A 22,105-nucleotide genomic window follows, 5' to 3' on the forward strand; every position below is an offset into this window, starting at 1 on the left:
CGCCTTTTGCCCAATTCCACCGGGTTTTGCCCCATTTTAACCGCCTTCGCCCCACTCCCGCCCCGTTTCTCCCCTTTCCAACCCCTTTTTTCCGCCGCTTTTTTCCCCCCGTTTCCCCCCTTTTTACCCCATTTTCGTGCCTCGGGGGGGGGGGGGCGTGTGAAAAAAACTCCCGTTTTCGTTAAAAAACCTTAAAAAACCCACTTTTGTCTTTTATTGAAGCCACTGGAAAAAAGAGCGGGGAGGGCCCCGGCCACGGAAAAGAGACGCCGACCCCAAAACCGGGGGAATTCCCCCCAGAAAAAGAGGGGGGGGCCCCTCCCCTCCCCCCGCCCATAAATACAGCGAAATTAATAAAAAAAAAAAAAAAAGGAAAAAAAAAAACCACAAAAAAACAAAGAAAAAAAAGGCGGGGGGGGGGGGGGTTGGGGTTCCCCCCCCCCCCGCCCCCCGGCAATTTTTTTTGGGGTCCCCAGAGCGAATTTTGGGGACAAACGAGAGGATTTTGGGGACAAACGTGAGGTGGTTTTTTTTTGGGGGGGTTCCCCCCCCCCCGGCTTAAATTTTGCCCCCTCCATTTTTGGGGAAGAACAGGAGGTTTTTGGGGGTTTCCCGCCTCAATTTTGGGGGGTCCCCCCCTCAGATTTTGGGGTCCCTTGAGAGGATTTTTGGGCACAAACGTGAGGGGGGGGGTTTTTTTGGAGTCCCCCCCCCCTCAAATTTGCACGAAACTTCCAAATTTTTAGAAAAAAAAAAATTAAAATTTTTTGGGGAGGGAGACCCTGAATTTTGAGGGAAAATCCCGCCAATTTGGAGGGGAAAAACCTGCAAATTTGGAGGGAGAAGCCCAAATTTTGAGGGAGAAACCTCAAATCTTGAGGGGGGGGGAGCCCAAAACTGGGGAGGAAACTCCCGAATTCGAAGGAGCAATCCCAAAATTTTGAGGGAAAGCCCAAATTTTGAGGCGAAGCCCAGAGTTTTCAAGAGAAATCACCAATTTTGGAAACCCCCCAAATTTCGAGGGAGAACCTCAAACTTTCGGGGAAATCCCTCAAATTTTGAGGAGAAACTCCCAAGTTTTGGGAGAGAAACCTCCGAATTTTCACCGGGACCCCCAAAATTTTGGGGAAGAACCTCAAATTTTTAGGGGGAAACCCCCAGATTTTCAGGGAAAACCTCGAATGTTTGGGTAAAACCTCAAAATTTCAGGTAAACCTTCCAAATTTGAGGGGAAAAAAACCCCCACAAAATTCTGGGATAAAACCTCCAAATTTTGAGGTAAAACCTCCAAATTTTCACGGGGGATCTCAAGATTTTGGGGCAGGACCTCAAATTTTAAGGGGAAAACCCTAAGTTTTTGGGGAAAACCTAAACATGTCAGGAAGAAACCCTCAAATTTTGAGATAAACCCTCCAAATTTTGGGATAAAACCCCCAGATTTTGAGGAGAACCACCAAATTTTAGGGGAGAAAACTCCAAATTCTGATGATGATCCCCACATTTTTGAGGGAGAACCTTAAAATTTTAGAGAACCTCAAATTTTCAGGGTAAACCTGAATTTCCAGAAGAAAGCCCCGGATTTTCAGGAAAAATATCCCGAATTTTGAGGTAAAACCCCCAAATTTTGAGGTAAAACCTCCAGATTTCCACGGGGAGCCCCAAAATTCCGAGGGAAATCCTCAAATTTTCATGGAAAACCTCAAATTTTGGGGGGAGAACCTCAAATTTTCAGGACAAAACTCCCCCAAGATTTTGAGGTAAAACCTTCAGATTTTGACGGGGAGCCCCAAAATTTTGAGGGGAATCCTGAACTTTTCAGGGAGAACCTCAAATTTTTGGGGGTGAACCTCAAATTTTCAGGACAAAACCCCCCAAAAATTTTGAGGAGAAACCTTCAGGTTTCCACGGGGAGCCCCAAAATTCCGAGGGAAATCCTCAAAATTTCTTGGAGAACCTCAAAATTTTGGGGGAGAACCTCAAATTTTCAGGACAAACCCCCCAAATTTTGAGGTTAAAAGCTCTAAATTTCGACAGGGAGCCCCAAAATTCTGAGGGAAGTCCTCGAAATTTCACGGAGAGCCTCAAATTTTGGGGAGAAACCTCAAATTTCGGGGAGAAACCTCAAATTTCCAGGAACAAAACGCCCCAAAAATTTTGAGGTTAAAAACCTCCAAATTTCGACGGGGAGCCCCAAAATGCTGAGGGAAATCCTCGAAATTTCAGGGCGAACCTCAGATTTTCGAGAGAGAAAAACCTCAAATTTTGGGGGGGGTGGGGGGGGACGACCTCAAACCTTCAGGACGGAACCCCCCTCCCCCACCCCCACCCCGAAATTTTGAGTTAAAACCTCCCGATTTCGAGGTAAAAAAAAAAAACACCTCCCGATTCTTTCGCCGGGGATTCCCCCCCCCCTCCCCCCAAAATTTTGAGGAGGGGACCCCAAAATTGTCCCCCGGGTGTTGGGGGGGGGGTTGTCCCCTACTTCCTCTTCTTCTTGGGGGGCCCGGGGTTGCGGTGGTGGCCCCCCCGGCCGGCGGGAGCCTTCCTCTTGCGGCTGCGGCCATGTTCCTCCTCCTCCTCGTACTGACTCTCCCGGTCGGCTGGTTGGGGGGCAGGAGACGGTGGGGGTCAAGGAGGAACCTCCCCCCCCCCCAAATTTTTATTTTTTTTTTTTTTTTGGGGGGGGGGCGTCCCCACCCCGGACCCACCTTTTCGAGCTTCTTCCTCCAGCTCGTCCCAGTCTTTGCCGCTCTCTTCCTCGCTGCCCAGGGACTCCTTGGAGTATTCTGGAAGGAGAAGGGGGAGGTGGGACGCCGTGGGGACGTGGTGGGGGCCTCCGTGGGGCTGGGGCGGGGACGCGATGGGCCTCCGTGGGGACGTGGTGGCCTCCAAAGGGATGGGCCACCCTTTCTGGGGACGTGGTGGCCTCCAAGGGGACGTGGCTGGTATCTCACGGGGGTTGTGGTGGGACTCCGTGGGGACGTGGGGGCCTTCAAGGGGTTGGGGTGGCCTCCATGGGGACGTGGTGGGGCTCCATGGGGACGTGGTGGCCTCTTGAGGCATGGGCCACCCTTTTTGGGGACATGGCTGGTATCTCATGGGGGTTGTGGTGGGCCTCCTTGGGGACGTGGGGGCCTCCACAGAGTTGGGGTGGCCCCCGTGGGGACGTGGTGGCCTCCGTGGAGACCTCCGTGGGGTTGGGGTGGCCTCCAAAGGGATGGGCCACCCTTTCTGGGGACGTGGTGGCCTCCAAGGGGACGTGGCTGGTATCTCACGGGGGTTGTGGTGGGACTCCGTGGGGACGTGGGGGCCGCCAAGGGGTTGGGGTGGCCCCCGTGGGGCCGTGGTGGCCTCTGGAGGGACGGGCCACCCTTTTTGGGGACGTGGTGGCCTCCGAGGGGCTGTGACGCCCACCCCGGGGACACGGTTGGTATCTCCGGGGGGTTGTGGTGGGCCTCCACGGGGGACGTGGGGGCCTCTTGAGGGCTGCCCCGCCCTCCTGGAGGCCACCGCGTCCCTGCGTGGGGCCCATTGGCCCCGTCGTCCTCCTCGGGGACGCGCCACCCCCCCGCCCCGGGCCGTACCCGACTCCTCGGCCTCGGAGGAGTAATCTTCGTCGCTGTCCTCCTCCTCCTCCTCGTAGTCCTCCTCCGAGGGGTTGAAGGTCTCGTCCTCCATCTCCGACTCGGACTCGCCCACCTCCGCGTCACTGCCCTGGGGACAAGCCCGGGGGGGTGGGGGGGGACGACATCACGGTGGGGGTTGGGGGGGGACAACCTGGAGAACTTGGGGACACCAAGGGGTGGGGACAACCCGGAGGTGGGGACAACGTGGAGAACCCGGAGGTGGGGAGAACGTGGGGTGGGGACACCAAGGGGTGGGGACAACCTGGAGTGGGGACAACCAAGGGGTGGGGACAACCAAGGGGTGGGGACAACCTGGAGATGGGGGACACCAACGGGTGGGGACAACCCAGAGATGGGGGACACCAAGGGATGGGGACAACCTGGAGAACGTGGAGGTGGGGAGAACCTGGGGCTGGGGACACCAAGGATGGGGACAACCTAGAGGTGGGGACAACCTGGAGAACCTGGAGATGGGGACACCAAGGGATGGGGACAACCCAGAGAACGTGGGGTGGGGAGAACCTGGCGTGGGGACACGAAGGATGGGGACAACCTAGAGGTAGGGACAACCTGGAGAACCTGGAGATGGGGACACCAAGGGATGGGGACTCCAAGGGATGGGGACTCCAAGGGATGGGGACACCAAGGGATGGGGACAACCTGGAGAACGTGGGGTGGGGAGAACCTGGGGCTGGGGACACCAAGGATGGGGACAACCTGGAGGTGGGGACATCAAGGGTGAGGACACCAAGGAGTGGGGACAACCTGGAGAACCTGGAGATGGGGAGAACCTGGGGCTGGGGACACCAAGGGGAGGGGACAACCTGAGGGTGGGGACAACCTAGAGGTGGGGACAACCTGGAGAACCTGGAGATGGGGAGAACCTGGGGTGGGGACACCAAGGGATGGGGACAACCTGGAGAACATGGAGATGGGGAGAACCTGGAGATGGGGACACCAAGGGATGGGGACAACCTGGAGAACATGGAGATGGGGAGAACCTGGGGTGGGGACACCAAGGGATGGGGACAACCTGGAGAACATGGAGATGGGGAGAACCTGGAGATGGGGACACCAAGGGATGGGGACGACCTGGAGAACGTGGAGGTGGGGAGAACCTGGGGCTGGGGACACCAAGGGGTGGGGACGACCTGGAGGTGGTGACAGCGGGGGGGGCGGGGTGGGGGTGGTGACACCAAAGGCGGGGGGGGAGGGGGGGCGGTACCTCGCCCTCGGGCTCCAGGAAGGACCATCCCCCCTGCTCGAAGAAGCCCTCGGGGTCGTCCACGATGGTCTTCATGATCTTGGTCCAGTTGAGGGACTGGACGCCCTCCGTGTACTTGAGGTCACAAGAGCTGGAGGAGGAGGAGAAGGAGGAGGAAGGTGATGGGGCGGGGCCGGGCGGGGCCGGGCGGGGCCGGGGGAAGGGGCGGGACCTACTTGAGCCACTCTTTGATGGGGTCGAGGGAGGCCACGGGGATGGCGTTGATCATGGTGACCTTCTTGCTGTAGTCCTTGTAGACGATGACCATGTCGAAGTTCTTGAGGTGGAACTGGACCCTCTCGAAGTGGATGAGCTCCACCTCGTCCAAGGTGACCACGAAAGGGGGCTGGGGTTGGGGGGGGACACGCACACACACACACACACGTCGTCAGTGGGGCAGCCCCGCCCCCCCCGCCCCCCCGCCCCCCCTCCGAAATCGTGGACTCACCCACTCGGTGCAGTTGACCAAGGCGCTGCTGGTGGGTTGGAGGAGGCAGGTGCTGCGGTAGGGGGCGCCGTTGAAGCTGCGAAGGAGACGGGGGACACACAACGGCGAAAAAGCATGAGGAGACCCCAAAACACCACGAGGAGACCCCAAAAAACCACAAGGAGAACACAAAAAACCAGGAGGAGACCCAAAAAAACCACGAGGAGACCCAAAAAAACCACGAGGAGACCCAAAAAACCCACGAGACCCCAAAACACCACGAGGAGACCCCAAAACACCACGAGGAGACCCCAAAAAAACACGAGGAGACCCCAAAACACCACGAGGAGACCCAAAAAAACCACAAGGAGACCCAAAAAACCCAAGAGGAGACCCCAAAACACCACGAGGAGACCCCAAAACACCACGAGGAGACCCCAAAACACCACGAGGACAACCCAAAAAAACACGAGGAGACCCCAAAAACCCACGAGAAGACCCAAAAAACCCACGAGAAGACCCAAAAACACCACGAGGAGACCCAAAAACACCACGAGGAGACCCAAAAAGCCATGAAAAGGCCTCAAATAGCATGAGGAGAACCGAAAAAAAACCACAAAAAGCCACAAAAAGATGAGGAGAAGACCCCAAAAAAACATCAGGAGGTGCCAAAGAAATATCAGGAGGTGCCAAAAAGCCATGAAGAGTCTCTCAAAAACCACAAGGAGACGCCAAAAAAACACGAGGAGACCCAAAAAAAGCAGGAGGAGATACCAAAAAAAGGTCAGGAGACACCAAAAAACCAGGAGAAGAACCCAAAACCCACGAAAAGACGCCAAAAAATGATGAGGAGACCCCAAAAGACCATGAGAAGATGCCAAAAACCATGAGGAGACCCCCTAAAAACCACGAGGAGACGCCAAAAAACCCACGAGGAGACCCCAAAAAGGCCCCGCGGAGACCTTCTCGCCACCAGAAGAAGACCCGGAGATGGTTTCTCCACCTACCCCAGCTCCCGGAAGGGCACCTCGAACTCCAGCTCCTCCTTGGTGAGGGCCTCCACCTTCTCGATGAAGTTCTTGAAGGCCGTCTTCAGCTTGTGGCGCATCTCCCGTTCCATCTTAGAGGGCGGGGGGGGAAAGACGGGTCATCTCCTGCCTGGTGGCATCTCAGGAGCTTCTGGAGGACCTCCTGGGACCCACCTGCTCGGCGTAGAGGTCGTCGCGGTCGTGCATGTGTTGGTGCTTGCCCAAGTCGGTGGTGATCTCGCCGACTTCCGTGTAGAACTGGACGTCCGTGTGCCGCTTCTTCCCAAACATGATGGCGTTCTGCCGGGAGAAGGCCACCAAAAAACGGCCGTGAGGACACCCCCAAAAAACCAACAAGAGACACCACCCCCCACCCCCCCCAAAAAAAAGGGGGACTCTAAAAAACCATGAGGAGACCCCAAAAAGCCTTGAGGAAAACCCAAAAAGCCACGAGGAGACCCGAAGAAACCATCATGAGACCCCAAAAAACCATGAGAAGACCCCAAAAAACCATGAGGAGATGCCAAAAAACCATGAGGAAACCCAAAAAAACCACGAGGAGATGTTGAAAAGCCACGAGGAGACCCCAAAAAAACATGAAAAGACACCCAAGAATGATGAGAAGACCCTAAAAAAACATGATGAAACCGTGAAAAACCTTGAGGAGAACCCAAAAAACCAGGAGAAGACCCCAAAAAACATGAGGAGGCATCAAAAATCCTTGAGGAGACCCCAAAAAACCACCAGTAGGCCCCAAAAAAACCATCAGGAGGCACCAAAGAATCACGAGGAGACCCGCAAAAAATCAGGAAACCCCAAAAAACCATGAGAAGACCCCAAAAAACCACCAGGAGAACCCAAAAAACCATGAGAAGAGCCAAAAACACCATGAGAAGAACCCAAAAAAACCCTCAGGAGACCCCAAAAAAACCCAGGAGGAGGTACCAAAAAAACATGAGGAGAACCCAAAAAACCCTCAGGAGACCCCAAAAAACCACAAGGAGATGCCAAAAAGTCATGAGGAGGCACCAAAAAAACATGAGGAGATCCCAAAAAACCACGAGGAGACCCCAAAAACCATGAGGAGGCACCAAAAAAACATGAGGAGAACCCAAAAAACCCTCAGGAGACCCCAAAAAACCATGAGGAAGCACCAAAAACCCTTGAGGAGACCCCAAAAAACCCTCAGGAGACCCCAAAAAACCATGAGGAGGAGGCACCAAAAAACCATGAGGAGAACCCAAAAATCCACGAGGAGACCCAAAAAAACCATGAGGAGAACCCAAAAAACCAGGAAGAGACCCAAAAAAACACAAGGAGAACCCAAAAAGCCCTCAGGAGGCACCACAAAACCCTCAGGAGACCCCAAAACACCACGAGGAGACCCCAAAAATCCATGAGAAGACCCCAAAAAACCCTGAGGAGACCCCAGAAAGTCCTCAGGAGACCCCAAAAAACCACGAGGAGGCACCAAAAAACCATGAGGAGGCACCAAAAACCCATGAGGAGACCCCCGAAGAAGCCCCCCCCGGCCCTGGCCCCGCCGGCAGCAGAAGACCTTGAGGTGGAAGTGGAGGACGATGATCATCTCCCCGTCGCAGGGCTGGAAGACGGCGTGTTTGATGTTGTTGTAGAGGATGTCCACCTTGTCCCCCCGCACCGAGGTGAACCGGAACCCTGCGGGGAGGGGGGGGGAGGGGGAGAAGACCCGCCCGACGCCAGGTGAGGAGAAGGCGGCCACCCGCCGGGCGGTGCCACCCCACCGAGGAAGGCTCCGTACCGTTGACGTGGGCCTCCAAGGAGCCCTGCATCCTCTTCTGGGCGATGTTGGGCCGGATGTAGAGGTCCTTCAACTTGGGGTTGGAGCGGTTGAGGTTGATGACCAACGAGTCTTGTTTGACGATGCCCTGGAGAAGACGCCGGAAGAGTGGCCCAAGGTCTCCAGACCATCCGGAGAACTTCAGGAGGCTCCGCAAAACCTGCCAGGGGACGGGGCGGGGCGGGGCGGGGTGGGGTGGGGTGGTCTTCACCTCCTTCTCCTTCTCCTCGGCCTCCCGGGTCTTGTAGCGTTTCTGGACCTCCTTGATGATGCGAAAGGCGTTTTGAAGGTTGAGGGCCGGCACCGTCTGCTCCCCCGGCGTCTTCATGTTGGACGCCCTGTAGGTGCTGGAAGGCGGCGGGAGGAGAAGGTGGGCGAGGTGGACCTCCCCCCGCGCGCCACCCCCCGCCCCCGCCCCCCTGTCTCCTCCTGCCTCACATCTCCTTGACGAAGGTGGCCTCGGGGTTGGGGAAGATGTTGCCCTCGTTGCGACCCAAGGCGCTGCCCGGGCAGTAGAAGTTGATGCGGAGGTAGGTGTAGTCGCCTTCCACCGACATGCTGATGTTCTGCAGGAGCCGGGAAAAGAGGGGACGCGCCGCAAGTGAAGGGGGGGCGGCACCCCAAAACCACCTCGGGATGATGGTGGAACCCCAGAACCACCTTCGGGTTGGAGGTGGAACCCCAAAACCACCTTTGGGTTGGAGGTGGGACCCCAAAACCACCTTGGGATGATGGTGGGACCCCAAAACCACCTTCGGATTGGAGGTGGGAATCCACAACCACCTTCAGGTTGGAGGTGGGACCCCAAAACCACCTCGGGTTGGAGGTGGGACCCCAAAACCACCTTCGGGTTGCAGGTGGGACCCCAAAACCACCTTCGGGTTGGAGATGGGACCCCAAAACCACGTTCAGATAGGAGGTGGGAATCCAAAACCACCTTCAGGTTGGAGGTGGAACCCCAAAACCACCTTTGGGTTGGAGATGGGACCCCAAAACCACGTTCAGATTGGAGGTGGGAATCCACAACCACCTTCAGGTTGGAGGTGGGACCCCAAAACCACCTCGGGCTGGAGGTGGAACCCCAAAACCACCTTTGGGTTGGAGGTGGGACCCCAAAACCACCTTGGGATGATGGTGGAACCCCAAAACCACGTTCGGATTGGAGGTGGGAATCCACAACCACCTTCAGGTTGGAGGTGGAACCCCAAAACCACCTTCAGGTTGGAAGTGGGACCCCAAAACCACCTTGGGATGATGGTGGGACCCCAAAACCACCTTTGGGTTGGAGGTGGGACCCCAAAACCACCTCGGGATGAAGGTCGGGGAGAAGGTGGGACCCCAAAACCACCTCGGGCTGGAGATGGAACCCCAAAACCACCTTTGGGTTGGAGGTGGGACCCCAAAACCACCTCGGGATGAAGGTCGGGGAGAAGGTGGGACCCCAAAACCACCTCGGGATGGAGGTGGAACCCCAAAACCACCTGGAGACGAAGGCCCTTTTGGGGGGGAGGGATCTCAGGTGGCTTCGGGAGGTTGTCCTCACCTTGATGGTGGCGATGTGGAAGGGGGTGGCGATGCCGAAGACGGGCATGATGACCGTCTCGTACTTCTTATCGATGTAGATCTTCATCTCCCGGATGTGAGGTTCTTTGGGCATCAAAGCCGGGTTCTTGTAGGAGATGTTGGACTTCCGGGCCCTGCGGAGGCGAGGAGATGAGGTAGGACAACGCCCGTCTCCCCCCCGCCCCCAAAGCGGTGGGATTTCCCCCCAGAAGCGGGTGGACTTTAGGTTACTTCTGGATCTGCTGCTCCCCCTTCTGCTCCGTCAGGCGGCGGCGGGCTTCTTCGTTGAGTTGGGTGGCCAACTCCTTCTGGTGGGCCCGGCGCTTCTCCTCCGCCGTCAGCTCGTTCTGGGGTGGGGTGGGCCGGGGATGGGACGCGGGCCGGGAGGGGACAACCCGGCCCGGGTGGAGAAGCCGCCCTCCGGGGAGCAGCCGGGGACCAGCCAGGTGGAGCACCCGACGCCAGGCAGAGCTTCCAGGTGGACCACCACCCACGGGGAGCGCCCATGGGACCACCCATGGGACCATCAACCCCCAGGTAGACCACCCCATGGGACCACCACCCACATGGACCACCCATGGGACCACCCAACCCCAAGTAGACCACCCATGGGACCACCCAACCCTACGTGGAGCACCCATGGGACCACCCAACCCACGTGGAGCACCCATGGGACCACCCAACCCCAAGTAGACCACCCATGGGACCACCCAACCCTACGTGGAGCACCCATGGGACCTCCCAACCCACGTGGAGCACCCATGGGACCACCAACCCCCAGGTAGACCACCCCATGGGACCACCACCCACATGGACCACCCATGGGACCACCCAACCCCAGGTGGACCACCCATGGGACCACCCAACCCCACGTGGAGCACCCATGGGACCACCAACCCCACGTGGAGAACCCATGGGACCACCAACCTCAGGTAGACCACCCATGGGACCACCCAACCCCACGTGGAGCACCCATGGGACCACCCAACCCCACGTGGAGCACCCATGGGACCACCAACCCCAGGTAGACCACCCCATGGGACCACCACCCACATGGACCACCCAACCCCAGGTAGACCACCCATGGGACCACCCAACCCCACGTGGAGCACCCATGGGACCACCCAACCCCAGGTAGACCACCCATGGGACCACCCAACCCACGTGGAGCACCCATGGGACCACCAACGCCCAGGTAGACCACCCATGGGACCACCACCCACATGGACCACCCATGGGACCACCCAACCCCAAGTAGACCACCCATGGGACCACCAACGCCCAGGTAGACCACCCATGGGACCACCCAACCCCACGTGGAGCACCCATGGGACCACCCAACCCCAGGTGGACCTTCCAGGTGGACCATCAACCCACAGGAAGCACCCACGGGACCCCTCCCCCACCCACGGGACCACCCACCCGCGTCCTCTCCGTCAGCAGAGCCGCCCGGGAGCTGCGCCCCAGAAGATCTTCGGCTTCGTCCTTCTCCTCCTCCTCTTCCTCTTCGTCTTCGTTCTGGGGGAAAAAAACCACCAATTTTGGGGGTTTTGGGGGGCGGAAAAACCCCCCAAAATTTACATTTTTGACAACAATTACGGGCCCGAAAAGGGGCTTTTGGCCCAAAATCGTGGGGTTTGGCCCCAACGTGGCGTCACCTTGAGGAAGATGCCGACGTTCTTCACCTTCTTCTTGACGGCCGTGAGGACAGTGGCCGGACCCTCCTGGGGGGAGGAAGGTCCTCGGTGAGCTCCAGGAGGTCCCACCCCAGGAGGTCCCCAAGGCCCCTCAGGTCCCCAGGAGGTCCCTCAGGTCCCACCTCACCCCAGAAGGTCTCACCCCAGGAAGTCCCTGAGGTCCCCAGAAGGTCCCACCCCACCCCAGGAGGTCCCCGAGGTCCCACCTCGCCCCAGAAGGTCCCACCCCAGAAGGTTCCTGAGGTCTCCAGAAGGTCCCGTCCCACCCCAGAAGGTTCCTGAGGTCTCCAGAAGGTCCCGTCCCACCCCAGGAGATCCCCGAGGTCCCACCTCGCCCCAGAAGGTCCCACCCCAGAAGGTTCCTGAGGTCTCCAGAAGGTCCCGTCCCACCCAAAGAGGTCCCCAAGGTCCCCAGAAGGTCCCGTCCCACCCCAGGAGGTCCCTGAGGTCCCCAGAAGGTCCCGTCCCACCCCGGGAGGTCCCACCTCGTCCACCAGCACGGTGTCCCCGATGAACATGGCGTAGGTCTTCTCCTCCGGCTTCTTGCCCTCCCTGTTGGGCAGGTCGGAGAAGCCCACGTTGATGCTGAAGACCATGCCTGGGGCGGGGCGGCGGGGGGCGGGAAGAGGGTTTTGGGGTGAAAAAGGCGGATTTTGGGTCAGGAGGAAGAAGTTCGGGGAGGGGCGGGACGACATTTTGGGGTCAACGACGACAATTTTGGGGTCAATGATGACAATTTTGGGGTGGAAGAGGACAACCGCGGGCGGAAGAGGACAACGTTGGGCGGCGGGACAACGTTTGGGGCGGAAAAGGCCGATTTTGGGGTGGAAACCGATAATTTGGGGCGGGGGGACAACGTTTTTTGAGAGAAACGACAACGGCGGGTGGAAAAGGACAATTTGGGGTGGTGGGATGAAATTTTGGGGTGGAAAAGGACAATTTTGGAGTGGAAAAGGAGAATTTTGGGTGGTGGGACAAAATCTTGGGGTAGAAGAGGACGATTCTGGGGTGGAAAAGGAGAATTTTGGGTGGTGGGTCAAAATTTTGGGGTAGAAAAGGACAATTTTGGAGTGGTAGGACGAAATTTTGGGCTCAAAGACGACAATTTGGGGGTTTGAGAGGAGAATTTTGGGTGGTGGGACAAGGTTTTGGGGTGGAAAAGGACAATTTTGGGTGGTGGGACAAGGTTTTGGGGTGGAAAAGGACAATTTTGGGGTGGAAAAGGACAATTTTGGGTGGTGGGACAAGGTTTTGGGGTGGAAAAGGACAATTTTGGGGTGGAAAAGGACAATTCTGGGTGGTGGGACAAGGTTTTGGGGTGGAAAAGGACAATTTTGGGGTGGTGGGACAAAATTTTGGGGTCAAAGAAGACAACTTGGGGGTTTGAGAGGAGAATTTTGGGTGGTGGGACAAGGTTTTGGGTGGGAAAGGACCGTTTTGGGGTGGAAGAGGAGAATTTCCGGGGGCGGGACAACATTTTGGGGACGGACGAGCCAACTTTTGAGGCGGCGGGACCGGAATTTTGGGCGGGAAACGCCACGGTTTCGGGCGGGAAATGAGCGCTTTTGGACAGAAGAGGACGATTTTGGGGTGGAAGCGGAGCGTTTTGGGTGGAAAAGGACGAATTTTGGGGTGGGGGGGGGTTGAAGCGTTCCTCACCCTTCTTCAGCCGGTGTTGGTTCTTGCTGTTGATGACCAAGGAGCCCTCCCGGAACTCGATGCCCATGGCGAAGCTGGGGAGATGCGGCCAGTTGACCCACCAAGATGTCCTCCACCTTCTCGAAGCTCCCGCGCCGCGTCCCCCCCCTTCCGCCGTAAAACCTCCCGCTCCCGCCTCCGCCCTCACCCCAAATTCTTGGTGATCTTGCTCAGCAGCTCCGGCTTCTGCTTCTTCACCAGGTCCATGACGGCGCCGTAGACGTCGCAGAGTTTGGTTCCTGCAAAGGGGGCGGACGTTGACGTGCCGACGGCGTCTCCCCGGGGCGGCAAGAGGGGGACGCCTCGGGAGGAGCTCGCGGAGGCGCGCGGGACCAGCGGGAGGATTTCCGCGGGCGGTCGGCTCACCGTGTCTCATCTCCTTCAGCATCTCCTCCTGGAGCTGGAGGAGGAAGGCGTAGTGGTCCTGCATCTCCTGAGGCGGGTCCACCATCAAGGTCCTCACCAGGTTGGAGCAGTAGGACTTGTAGCGGATGCCCATGGCGCAGGTGATGGCCCCGAAATGCATGTGGTTCTTGTCGCTGGAAGTCGGGGTGAGGAGGGGGGGACACACACGACACCCATATTTTTTTTGGGGGGGGACACGACGGGGGGACGTCGAGGTGGGGTCCCACCACCCGCGGGGACGAGCCGCCGGGGCCCGGGGGCCTGGTGGTGGCGGGGGGGAAAAAGGGCCTTTCGGAGGGAAATCCGCCGCCCCCCCCACAAATATTTGAGGGAAAAAAGGTGAAATTGGCGCCCCCCTGACTTTTTGGAGGGGATTTAACACACACACACCCCCCCCCCGGGCTTTTTTTTGGGGAGGAAAAAGGGAAAAATCGGCCAAACTGGGGGCTTGGTTGTGTCGGAGGGAAAGGGCCTTTCGGAGGTTCGGAGGGAAATTTGGCCCCCCCCCCGATTTTTGAGGGGAAAAAAGTGAAATTGGCGCCTTCCCGACTTTCTGGGAGGGAACTTTACCCCTCCCCGGGCTTTTTTTGGGGGAGGAAAAAGGGAAAAATCGGCCAAATTGGGTTTTTTTTTTTTTGTTTTGGAGGGAAAGGGCCTTTCGGAGGTTCGGAGGGAAATTTGGCACCCCCCCGATTTTTGAGGGGAAAAAAGTGAAATTGGCGCCTTCCCGACTTTTTGGGAGGGAACTTTACCCCTCCCCGGGCTTTTTTTTTGGGGAGGAAAAAGGGAAAAATCGGCCAAATTGGGGGGTTGTTCGTGTCAGAGGGAAAGGGCCTTTCGGAGGTTCGGAGGGAAATTTGGCCCCCTCCCCCCCCCAATTTTTGAGGGGAAAAAGGTGAAATTTGTGCCCCCCTGACTCTTTAGAGGGGATTTAACACCCCCCCGCGGGGCTTTTTTTGGGGAGGAAAAAGGGAAAAATTGGCCAAATTGGCATTTTTTTTTGTTTCGGAGGGAAAGGGCCTTTCGGAGGTTTGGAGGGAAATTTGGTGCCCCCCCCGCCCAATTTTTGAGGGAAAAAAGGTGAAATTGGCGCCTTCCTGACTTTTTGGAAGGGGATTTTAACACCCCCCACCCCCCGGGCTTTTTTTTGGGGAGGAAAAAGGAGGAAATTAGACAAACCGGGCTTTTTACTGAGGAAAATTGAGCCCTTTTTGGGCTTTTTTTTTGGAGGGAAATTTGCCCCCCGTTGGGCCTTTTTTTCGAGGAAATTTTACACCCACCCCCCCCCCCCATAAATTTTTTTGAGGTAAAAATGGTGGATTTTCCCCCTCCTGACATTTTGGGGGGGGTTTGTGTCCCCCGCCCCAGCTATTTTGGGGAGAAAAAGGCGGGAATTGGGAAAACTGGTGGGTTTTTTGGTTTTTTTTTTTTTGGAGGGAAATTACCCCCTTTTGGGCCTTTTCTTGAGGGAAATTTGTGCCCCCCCCCCAAACTTTTTGAGGGAAAAAAGGTGAAATTGGCGCCCCCCCGACTTTTTTGGAGACGATTTTACCCCCCCGGGCTTTTTTTTTTAGCAGAAAAAAGGCAAAATTGGCCAAACTGGGCTTTCTACTGAGAAAAATTGAGCCCTTTTTGAGCTTGGTTTTTTTGAGGGAAATTTAACCCCTTTTGGGCTTTTTGAGGGAACTTTTACACACACACCCCCCCAAATTTTTTTTGAGGAAAAAATGGTGGAATTGGGCCTCACTTTTTATTGGGAAGGGGAGAATTTGCCCCCCCGATAGCATTTTTGGGGAGAAAAAGGGAGAAATTGGCCAAATTGGCCTTTTTTTTTTTTTTTTTTGGAGGGAAATTGCCCCCTTTTAGGGCCTTTTTTTGGAAGGAAATTGCCCGCCCCCCCCCGGACTTTTTTTGAGGGAAAAATGATGAAATTGCCCATTATGGAGGTTTTTAGGGGGAAAATTATCCCCTTTGTGGGTTTTCGGGGGGAAGAATTGGGATTTTGGGGGGGAAATTGTGATTTTTGGGGGAAGAATTGGGATTTTAGGGGGAAAAAATCGGGTTTTCCGAGGAAGAATTGGGTTTTTTCGGGGGAAAAACTGGGGTTTTGGGGAAGAATTGGGTTTTGGGGGAAGAATTGTGGGGTTTTGGGGAAAAGTCGGGATTTTGGGGGGAAAAGTCGGGATTTTTGGGCAAAGAACTGGGGTTTTGGGTGGAATAACGGGTTTTGCTGAGGGAAGAATTGTGGGGTTTTTGGGAAAATTTGGGTTTTCTGAGGGAAAAGCTGTTTTTCGGGGGGGAATAATTGCTTTTTTGGGAAAGAATTGGGCTTTTGGGGGTAAGAATTGCATTTTTTGGGGGGAGAGCTGGGGTTTTTGGGGCAGGAACTGCGTATGGGGGGTAAAATTGGTGTTTTTTGGGAAGGAATTGGGTTTTGGGGGTAAGAATAGGGTTTTGGGGGGAAGAGATGGGTTTTAGGGGAAAGACTTGATTTTTTGGGATATGAATTGAGATTTTGAGGGGAAAATTGGGGGTTTTTGGGGGAAAAATGGGCTTTTTGGGGAAAAGTGGGTTTTCCTTGGGGGGAAGAACTGGGTGTTTTTTGGATAAGAATTAGGTTTTGAGAGCAAAAAATGAGTTTTAGGGGGAAGACTTGATTTTTTGGGGGTAAGAATCGGGATTTTGCGGAGAAAACTATTTTTGGGGGGAAAAATTGTGGGGTTTTGGGGAAAGATTTTTTTTGGAGGGAAATTGGGTTTTGGGGGTAAAAATTGGGCCTTTTGGGGTAAGAGCTGTCGTTCGGGGGAAGATGTGACCTTTTTGGGGTAAGAATTGTGATTTGGGGGGGGAAATTAGGTTTTTTTGGGGAAAAAATTGGGGTTTTGGGGGAAGAATTGGTTTTTTGGGGGAAAATTGTGTTTTTGCGATAAGAATGTTTTTTTTGGGGGGGGGAAACTGGGCTTTTTTGTTTAGGATTTGGGTTTCTGGGGTAAGAATTGGGCTTTTGGGGGCAAGAATTGGGTTTTTTGGGGAAAAAAATGGGGTTTTGGGGTAAGAATTGGGCTTTTTGGGGCAAGAATTGGGTTTTAGGGCGAAGAATTGTGATCGTTGAGGGGAAAAATCGGGGTTTTTTGGGGAAAAAAACCTGCATCTTTGGGGGGTGAAATGTTCTTTTTGGGTAGGAATTGGGCTTTTCGGGGTGAGAATGGGGTTTTAGGAGGAAAAATTGATTTTTTGGGGGTAAGAATTGTGATTTCGGGGGGGGGGATTTTTTTTTTGGGGGGGGGAATCGGGGTTTGGGGGTCAGAATTGTGATTTGGGGGGGAAGTTGGGGTTTTTTGGGGAAAAAAATTGGGGTTTGGGGGTAAGAATTGTGATTTTGGGGGGAAAGTTGGGGGGGGTTTGGAAAAAATCGGGTTTTGGGGGTAAATTGTGATTTGGGGGGAAAGTTGGGTTTTTTTGGGGGGAAAACATCGGGTTTTGGTGGTCAGAATTGCGATTTTGGGGGGAAAATTGGGGGTTTTTTGGAAAAAAATTGGATTTTGGGGGTAAGAATTGTGATTTGGGGGGAAAGTTGGGGGGGTTTTGGAAAAAATCGGGTTTTGGGGGTAAATTGTGATTTTGGGGGGAAAGTTGGGGGTTTTTTGGGGGCAAACATCGGGTTTTGGTGGTCAGAATTGTGATTTTGGGGGGAAAGTTGGGTTTTCTTGGGAAAAAATTGGGTTTTGGGGGTAAGAATTGCGATTTGGGGGGGAAAGTGGGGGTTTTTTTGGAAAAAATCGGGTTTTGGGGGTAAATTGTGATTTGGGGGGAAAGTTGGGGGTTTTTTGGGGGCAAACATCGGGTTTTGGTGGTCAGAGTTGTGATTTTGGGGAGAAAGTTGGGTTTTTTGGGGAAAAAAATTGGTTTTGAGAGTAAGAATTGTGATTTTTGGGGGAAAGTTGGGGGGGGTTTTGGAAAAAATCGGGTTTTGGGGGTAAATTGTGATTTTGGGGGGAAAGTTGGGGTTTTTTTGAGGACAAACATTGGGTTTTGGTGGTCAGAGTTGTGATCTTGGGGGGAAAGTTGGGTTTTTTTGGGGAAAAAATTGGGTTTTGGGGGTAAGAATTGCAATTTGGGGGGGAAAGTTGGGGTTTTTTTTGGAAAAAATTGGGTTTTGGGGGTAAATTGTGATTTGGGGGGAAAGTTGGGGGTTTTTTGGGGGCAAACATCGGGTTTTGGTGGTCAGAATTGCGATTTTGGGGAGAAAGTTGGGGGTTTTTTGGAAAAAAATTGGATTTGGGGGGTCAGAATTGTGATTTGGGGGGGGAAATAATTTTTTTTTTGGTAAAAAATTGCCGTTTTGGGGGAAGAATGTGGTTTTTTGACAGAGGAAGAAGCTTTTCAGGGTAAGAATTTGAGTTTTTGGGGTTTTTTTTTTTGTGTTTTTTTTTTTTTGTTGGGGGGAACGCACCCCCCCCCAGGCTCTGACCTGACGACGCTGAACTTGAGGTTGTAGTTGCCCCCGCTCTGGATGATGGGGGGGTAACACATCTCCACCGCCGAGGGGTCGGCCCCCGCCAGGTACTTCTTCTCCTCGATGGCCTTCTCCACCGACTCGGCCAACTTGCTGTGCCGCACTTTCTGGGGGGGGGGCGATGACATCGCCGTGACCTCGCTTGCCCTCACCCCTTTGAGAAAACCCTTCAACCCCCCCCCCAAAAAATTAGCTTTTTTTTTTTTTTTTTTCGTCTCCTGACCTCGTCGGCGTCGACGATCTCCATCACCCGCTCCTTGAAGAACTTGGTGAAGACCTCGGAGGTGATGGCGGCCGCCTTGCGCATCAAGTTGAGCTCGCCGTCTTCCTTGGCCGCCATGGTGTAGGCCACCACGGCGCTGATGTCCACCTAGAGGAGGGGACGCCCGCCCCGTCGGGGGACCGTCGTGGTGGACGACCCCCCCCCCCACCACCAACCTGCCCAAAAAAGGGGACGTCCCCCCCGCAACGGACCTTCTCGAAGCCCTCCTTGCTGAGACAATCGTTCCAGCTCTTCATGAAGTCGCCGGGGAACTTGTCCTTGCTGAAGACGCCCAGGCGCTTCCCGCCTTTGCTGGCCTTCAGGGCTTCGATCATCTTCTCGAAGTTGGCTTTGTTGCTCTCGTTCTGGGGCGCAAACGGGAAAAAAAAGGGGAAATTCAGAAAAAAAAAAAAAAAAAACCCAAAAAAATCGGGAAAAAATCCAGCGCGGGGCGCCTCCGTCTTCGTCCCGCCTCCACCTTCATCTCCCACCTCCACCTTCACCTCCCACCATCTTGGAGACCCCACCACCATCTTGGAGACCCTCCCACCGTCTTGGAGACCCCACCTCTACCTTCAACAGCCCACCACCATCTTGGAGACCCCACCTCCGCCCTGAAGACCCCACCTCCATCTTGGACAACCCTCCTCCACCCTGAAGACCCCACCTCCATCTTGGAGACCCCCCACCTCCATCCCAAAGGCCCAACCTCCATCCTCGACACCCCACCTCCATCCTCCAGACCCCACCTCCCCCTTGGACAACCCACCACCATCTTGGAGAACCCACGTCCACCCTGAAGACCCAACCTCCATCTTGGAGACCCCCACCTCCATCCCGAAGACCCCCCCTTCAACCTCCATCGCGAAGACCCCCACCTTCAACCTCCATCTTAGACCCTCCACCTCCACCCTGAAGACCCCACCTCCATGTTGAAGAACCCACCTCCATCTCGGACCCCCCCACCTGCCCTCTGAAGACCCGACCTCCACCTTGGAGACCCTCTCCTCCACCCTGGAGCTCCCTCCCCCCGCCCCGGGAGGTCCTCACCTTCTCCCGGACGAGGAGGGTGATGGCGGGGACGCCGTTGGCGCTCTCCCCCCCTTTGCTGTGGGCCACCTGCTTGAGGAACTCCACCTTCTTCTTGCTGGCCATGAAGAGGATCTTCTCCTCACAGAAGACCATGATGGTGTCCGTCAGTTCGTAGCCAAAGAGCCACGTCTTGGGGGTGGGAAGAAAAAGAGGGGGGCATTAAGTCACCTGGGGGGGTGAGGTGGCCCCCCCCCAAGGGTGAGGGGACACCAAAAGAGGTGGCGGGACCTTCTCCAAGGGTGGTGGGACCCCCCCCAAGGATGGTGGGATCCCCAAGGGTGATGGTGGGACCTTCTCCAAGGGTGGTGGCACCCCAAAAGAGGTGATGGGACCTTCTCCAAGGGTGGTGGGACCCCCAAGGGTGGTGGGGGGGACCTTCTCCAAGGGTGGTGGGACAACAAAAGAGTGACGGGACCCTCCCCAAGGGTGGTGGGACCTTCCCCAAGGGTGGTGGGATCCCCAGGGGTGGTGGTGGGACCCTCCCCAAGGGTGGTGGGACCTTCCCCAAGGGTGGTGGGATCCCCAGGGGTGGTGGTGGGACCCTCCCCAAGGGTGGTGGGACCTTCCCCAAGGGTGGTGGGACCTTCCCCAAGGGTGGTGGGACCCCCAAGGGTGGTGGTGGGACCCTCCCCAAGGGTGGTGGGACCTTCTCCAAGGGTGGTGGGGCACCAGAAGAGGTGATGAGACCTTCTCCAAGGGTGGTGGGACCCCCCCCAAGGCTGGTGGGACCCCCAAGGGTGACGGTGGGACCCCCCCCCCCGCCCCCCCCAAGGACGATGGCCCCCCCCTCCCCCACCTGCAGGGCGGTGGACTTGGCGTAGACGATCTCCTCGTCCACCCCCACGGCCACCACGATGGCGTCCACCCCCCCGTACTCCTCCTCCCCCTTCTGCGGGGTGGCAACAAGGTGGGGGGGGGGGGGGGACAACAATGACGTCACACCCCCTCCCCCTCCCCCCCATCAAACCTCCCCCCCCTCCCCCAAACCTCACCCCACCCCCCCCAATCCACCCCCCAGCCCCGGGGACCCCCTCAAAGACGCCCCTCCCCCACCCCATGACCCCCCCCAAAACCCCTCCCCCACACCCAAACCCCCCCCCCCTCAACCCCCCTCCGACCCCTCCCCCGCCCCCAGCCCCTCCCCCACCCCAAAACCCCCCTTCCGGCCCCTCCCCCACCCTGTCACCTTCCCTCTCCAGGCCCCAACCCCCCCCCCCATGCCCCTCCCCCACCCAAATAACCCCCTTTAGGCCCCTCCTCCCCTCCATAACCCCCCCTCAAGCCCCTCCCCCACCCCAATAGCACCTTTCAGGCCCCTCCCCCACCCCCTTCCCCCCCCCCTCCAGGCCCCAAATCCCCCCTCACGCCCCTCCCCCCCCTCCGTAACCCCCCCCTTCAAGCCCCTCCCCCACCCCATAAACCGACCTCAAGCCCCTCCCCCACCCCAATAACCCCTCTTAGGCCCCTCCCCCCCTCATAACCCCCCCCTCCAGCCCCTCCCCCCCCCAAAAGCCCCTTCAAGCCCCTCCCCCCCAGACCCCCCCCCCTCCAGCCCCTCCCCCCCCCCCCCCCCCCCCAGGCCTCACCCCCCCCCCCCTCACCTGCCACCCTCCGTAGAGCCGCCGCAGCCGCCGGTAATAGGCGTCTCGGTCGAGGCTGAGCGCCATGAGGGGAGGCCCCGGGCCCGGAGCGGGACCCCCGCGCCGCCTCCGCCGCCGCCGCCGCCTCCTTCTCCTCCTTCCTCCTCCTCCCGCGCCGCCTGCCCCGGAAGTGCTTCCTCCTTCCCCCTCCCACTTCCGCTTCCGGTGAGGGGCGGGAAAGGGAGGGGGAGAGCTGCGCGTGCGCGGCGGCGGCGCCCGCGTCACGTGACGGGGGGAAAGGGCGGGAAAAGGCTGAGGGCGGGGGAGGAGGGAGAGCGCCCCCTGACGGGCGGGAGGTGAGTGAGGGGAACGGGGGGTAATTAGCGGGGTTAATTAGGGGATGGGGGGGTAATTAGCGAGGGGGGGGTGGAGTTTGGGGGGGTTAATGAGGGGGAGGCGAATGGGGGGGGGTTGGGGGGTTTTTTTTGCCCGTTGGGGGGTGATTCGTGAGGGGGAATTAGGGAGAGGGGTAATTAGCGAGGGGTAATTAGGGAGGGAGGGTAATTAGCGAGGGGGAATTAGGGGATGGGGGGGTAATTAGCGAGGGGGGGTGGAGTTTGGGGGGGTTAATGAGGGGGAGGCGAACGGTGGGGGGGGTTTGCCCGTTGAGGGGGGGTAATTAGTGAGGGGTAATTAGTGAGTGGGCTAATTAGCGAGAGGGGATAAATAAGGGGGGGGGGTTAATTACGGGGAGGGCTAATTAAGGCTGTGGGGCTATTTAAGGGGGGGGTTAATTAACACCCAAAGCTCCCCCCCCCCCCCCCCCCCCAAAAAAAAAAACCAACCCCAAATTTGCTGCTTTTCGCCGCTTTTTATTATACAAAAAGGCGGGAAAAAGCCCCCCCAAATGGCACACCCCCCCCCTCAAACTTTCACTTTTTATTAGGGAGAAAAGACCGTTTTCCACCCCAAAAAAACCCTCCCCCTCCCAACCCCCCCCCCCCCCCAAAAAAATTCCTCGGCCCCACCCCCCCCCCCTTTCACTTTTTATTAGGGAGAAAAGACCGATTTCCACCCCAAAAAACCTCACGCCCCCCCCAAATTCCCCACCCCCACCCCCCCCAAAAT

General features: G+C 56.8%; 1 protein-coding gene across 1 annotated transcript; it reads right to left on the reverse strand.

Annotated features, from left to right (window-relative positions):
* Positions 1-164: 164 nt before the first annotated feature.
* SUPT16H (SPT16 homolog, facilitates chromatin remodeling subunit) lies at positions 165-21,150 on the reverse strand. The gene is made up of 26 exons (XM_074571938.1): positions 20,999-21,150; positions 20,194-20,286; positions 19,356-19,526; positions 18,518-18,670; positions 18,267-18,413; positions 17,999-18,150; positions 13,489-13,661; positions 13,271-13,361; positions 13,084-13,157; positions 11,910-12,022; positions 11,386-11,451; positions 11,150-11,245; positions 9,959-10,074; positions 9,708-9,861; positions 8,603-8,730; positions 8,376-8,511; positions 8,126-8,252; positions 7,904-8,022; positions 6,520-6,645; positions 6,325-6,437; positions 5,339-5,414; positions 5,067-5,236; positions 4,852-4,981; positions 3,585-3,714; positions 2,709-2,786; positions 165-2,600 (listed from the first exon to the last, which is right to left on the reverse strand). Exons 1-26 carry the CDS (start codon positions 21,062-21,064, stop codon positions 2,479-2,481), a joined length of 3,120 nt encoding a protein of 1,039 aa, XP_074428039.1. The 5' UTR covers positions 21,065-21,150; the 3' UTR covers positions 165-2,478.
* Positions 21,151-22,105: the final 955 nt, after the last annotated feature.

Source organism: Larus michahellis, unplaced genomic scaffold (assembly GCF_964199755.1).
Source record: "Larus michahellis unplaced genomic scaffold, bLarMic1.1 SCAFFOLD_53, whole genome shotgun sequence".
Taxonomy (NCBI): Eukaryota; Metazoa; Chordata; class Aves; order Charadriiformes; family Laridae; genus Larus; species Larus michahellis.

Coding starts and splice junctions, on each gene's coding strand:
- SUPT16H (XM_074571938.1), bottom strand. CDS start 21,064: ATGGCGCTCAGCCTCGACCGAGACGCCTATTACCGGCGGCTGCGGCGG. Junction 10,075..11,149: donor TGCTGACGGAGAGGACGCGG/GTGGGTGGTCCC, acceptor ACCCCACCCCAG/AACGAGCTGACGGCGGAGGA. Junction 2,787..3,584: donor CTCCGAGGCCGAGGAGTCGG/GTACGGCCCGGG, acceptor TTCTCCTTCCAG/AATACTCCAAGGAGTCCCTG.